The sequence below is a fragment of the Cyprinodon variegatus genome, unplaced genomic scaffold (genome assembly GCF_000732505.1).
Source record: "Cyprinodon variegatus isolate N-32 unplaced genomic scaffold, C_variegatus-1.0 Scaffold24, whole genome shotgun sequence".
NCBI classification, from domain to species: Eukaryota; Metazoa; Chordata; class Actinopteri; order Cyprinodontiformes; family Cyprinodontidae; genus Cyprinodon; species Cyprinodon variegatus.
In genome coordinates, this window is record NW_015150477.1 from 1,673,297 (window position 1) to 1,676,552 (window position 3,256).

Genomic DNA, 3,256 nt, shown 5'->3' on the forward strand with positions numbered 1-3,256 from the left:
AAAGGGAGCAGGTGTGGATAGAATTAGCTAAAAGGGAGCAGGTGTGGATAGAATTAGCTAAAAGGGAGCTGGGGGAAGGAGACTGGCAGAGAAAACACAACACTCCTTAAATATAACTAGAAGACAACTACAATGACACAAAATGAGAAATAAACCAATTACCAAGAAAACACAGAATGACATAATTCAAAGTGTAACTGAAAACTTAACATCATCTTAACTTAATATCATCCTCATCATCATCATCATCATCATCATCATCATCATCATCATCATCATCACCACGTAAAAGCCATAATTTCCCAGCAGCTCAGTAGGACCTCCAGCCAAGCCTGCTATCCCTCCATCATTATCCAGATGTTCATGGACCAGCGGAGACGAGCTGCAGCTGTCAGCCTGATGGATCATCTCAGCTGACGCTCCTATCACACCTGGATTTAGACCAGTGTATGCCTGACCTAAAAAAAATCTGCCGAAAACGCTGGCATGCGTTGGATAAGTTATGGGTACGTTTTTTTTACAAGTTTTGAGCACGCTGAAGCACGCTGGCACATGGCGACATACGGCGAGTATGTTGAGGTGCCAGCATCAGCTATCAGTGGTCCATCAGTTCCAGGTCAGTTATCTGATGGTCGTCATCCGTTCAGTGTCAGTTCCTCATCAGTCATGGCGTCTAGCTGATCCTAAACCTCTGAGTAACTTGTGCATAACTTCTGCGTAACTTCTCTCCAACGCATATCAGCGTATCTGACATGTTCCAGACATGTGTTGTGCTACTTTTACAGTAGCCCAATAAAGCCTTGTTTTTGATTAGAAAAGACGCCCATTCCAAAGGGGGGGAGCCGTTCGTCCGTTTCAATTTGCATGTTTCTATTCAAAAACAAGGCTTTGTTTGTCGGCTCTATAAAACCTGGAACTAAACGCTATTTCTGACATTTTGCATTGAAAAAGCTTCCTGGATGGGAAGAGAAACGTCTTCAAACTTGGAAACAAAGTCCAGTGGATTGTTTTTTGACTGGAATGACTCTGACCTGTGTCAGACTCTATAACCTGCCCATGTCATTTACACTGCTCTATTTGCACTACCTTATAAGATACTATTTTACTTTTTATTTTACTTTTTATATTTTATATCCATATTTTTATCCTAAGTGTATATATTAGTCTATTTTATTGCATGCCTTATTCCCACAGTGTTTTAGATATTTTTATAATTTTATTTACCTATTCCATATTATATGTTTCATGTTTTCACGATTGTACCATAAAAAATCCCTAGTTTGTGAACTCCTTCACTAACAATGGCAATAAACCCGATTCTGAAATTTTTAATTCTGACCTGGATGACTGTTACCAAGAACAATGTACCTGACAAACCAGTTGGGGAGAGGTTAAGAAATAGAACACAACTTAAACATCCTGTTTTATCTTAGGGCTATAATTTCCAGGTGAGTCAGCTGCAGGTGGAAAAGGTCACTAAGCAAAAATGTTCCTTCATCACTCTGTAGAAAATGTTCTCTGTCTGGTTCAGTGACTTTACACACATTTAGTTATTAAAATGTTTTTAAATTCCATGGCTATAAAACATTAAGATTAATTAGGTCAAGTTTGCTCTACACTATAAAGGCTGAACTAAATCTCCACCCTAAAGGGTTCCAAACATCATCCAGGTTAACTTTCTGACTTTTCTAACAGGTGTTCCGGCTGACAGGCAGTGCACAGCGAGGCTGACATGAAACCGACTCTAAGAAGGCAGAACTATGAGCAGATGGAAGGAACATCTGCTCTGAATGTTTCAGTTACTTCCTGGCAGATTAGAGCGTTTTAATGGCCCAAATTAGGTCTTTTTATTTTATTTGTTATTTTTATCTTTGCTACTGTTAGCAAACAGGAGGGATTAACCTGCTTTAATGTAGCTGATTAAAGTGATTCTTCATTTTCATGGATCGATTTTACCAAAATCACCAAAATCACCAAAATCATTTCTTAGAGTAAAAAAAACAAACATTAAAACATTCAAATCTGAATCCAACCCTGTTAAAGTCCAGGGACCATCATCATCATCATCATCATCATCATCATCATCATCATCATCATCAGCTGAACTTCCTGACTGAAGCTGAGATGCTCTGTAGCTGATCCATAATGCTCAAAGACGGAGAGAAGCTCTGACCCTCCTGGTTCTGCTGCTGATAGGTCAGACCAGGCTTTACTTCTTGCCAGAGATGGTCAACAGGTCGTCTCCATGTCATGTGTTGGTTCTTCTCAGCGACTGAACCAGGTGAGTCCGATCCACCCAATTGACCCTGCAGATTGGACTCACCTGGTTCAGTGGCTGAGAAGAACCAACACATGACATGGAGACGACCTGTTTACTCCAGACCCCCCACCTCTGCCTCTGGCTCTTGTGTCATGGTGACATCAGGACAGTTTAGTTTGCTAATAATCTTCTCTGCCAATAAGACTGGATTTAATTTCTATATAACTGTAGCACAGCCAGATGAGACAGGAAGAACCTGGAATCAAACCCTCAACCTACGGTGAAGGTAACGATTGTTAGACCTCCCTCTGAGACCTCTGCCCTCTGTGCCTTTTAGATTTAAAGAGGTAGAAAGTGAGACTCACCTGTAGCCCAGAGAACCAGCAGCAGAAGCAGGACTCTGACTGGGACCAGTTTGACCATCATGATGTTTCTGAAGCTCAGCTGTTGACTGAATGAGGAAGAGTTGTTCTGAACTAACCTGTCCGTTCTGCTCTCCTCACTAAACAACGCCCCACACACTGTGTCCTCCCCCCTCCCCCTGCAGAGCCAAACATACGTTCCCAGTGACATGCAGTGACTTGAAGTTAATTAGTAGCTTTTAAACTGAACCTTTTACCTCCTACAAACTGCAGCTACCTGCTAACATGGTGGAGACAATGTGCCTCTTTAATGACTTTATTTTGCCCAAAACAGAGCTGCTGTCTTCAGCCATAACTCAGACCAACAGCTGCCATGGCTCCACCCCAACCACCACAGAGCGCTTTCTGCATGAAACTCCCTCAGCAGAAACCCGCTATAATGGAAACCAGTCTGAAGCTGCAGATTTTCATTTACATTTGACATAATTCCAGAAGTGATGAGACGTGCTTCCCTAAAGCCATGGAAAATTCAGGAATCTTCTGACACATATTTGTTTGGATGTTTGTAAAGCAAAAGTTACAAGACTGATCATCTTTTTTTTCTAGAATATGACTGAAATTTAGTTTTAGTTAA

General features: G+C 41.2%; 1 protein-coding gene across 1 annotated transcript in view; it reads right to left on the reverse strand.

Moving 5' to 3' along the window:
• LOC107096393 (serine protease 27-like) overlaps positions 1 to 2,772 on the reverse strand; it is a 12,689-nt gene extending 9,917 nt beyond the window's left edge. Inside the window, exon 1 of the mRNA XM_015393030.1 lies at positions 2,626 to 2,772. Coding sequence (XP_015248516.1) covers positions 2,626 to 2,686 — 61 coding nt within the window. The 5' untranslated portion in view covers positions 2,687 to 2,772. The remainder of the gene's footprint in view (positions 1 to 2,625) is intronic.
• Between the last annotated feature and the right edge of the window lie 484 nt (positions 2,773 to 3,256).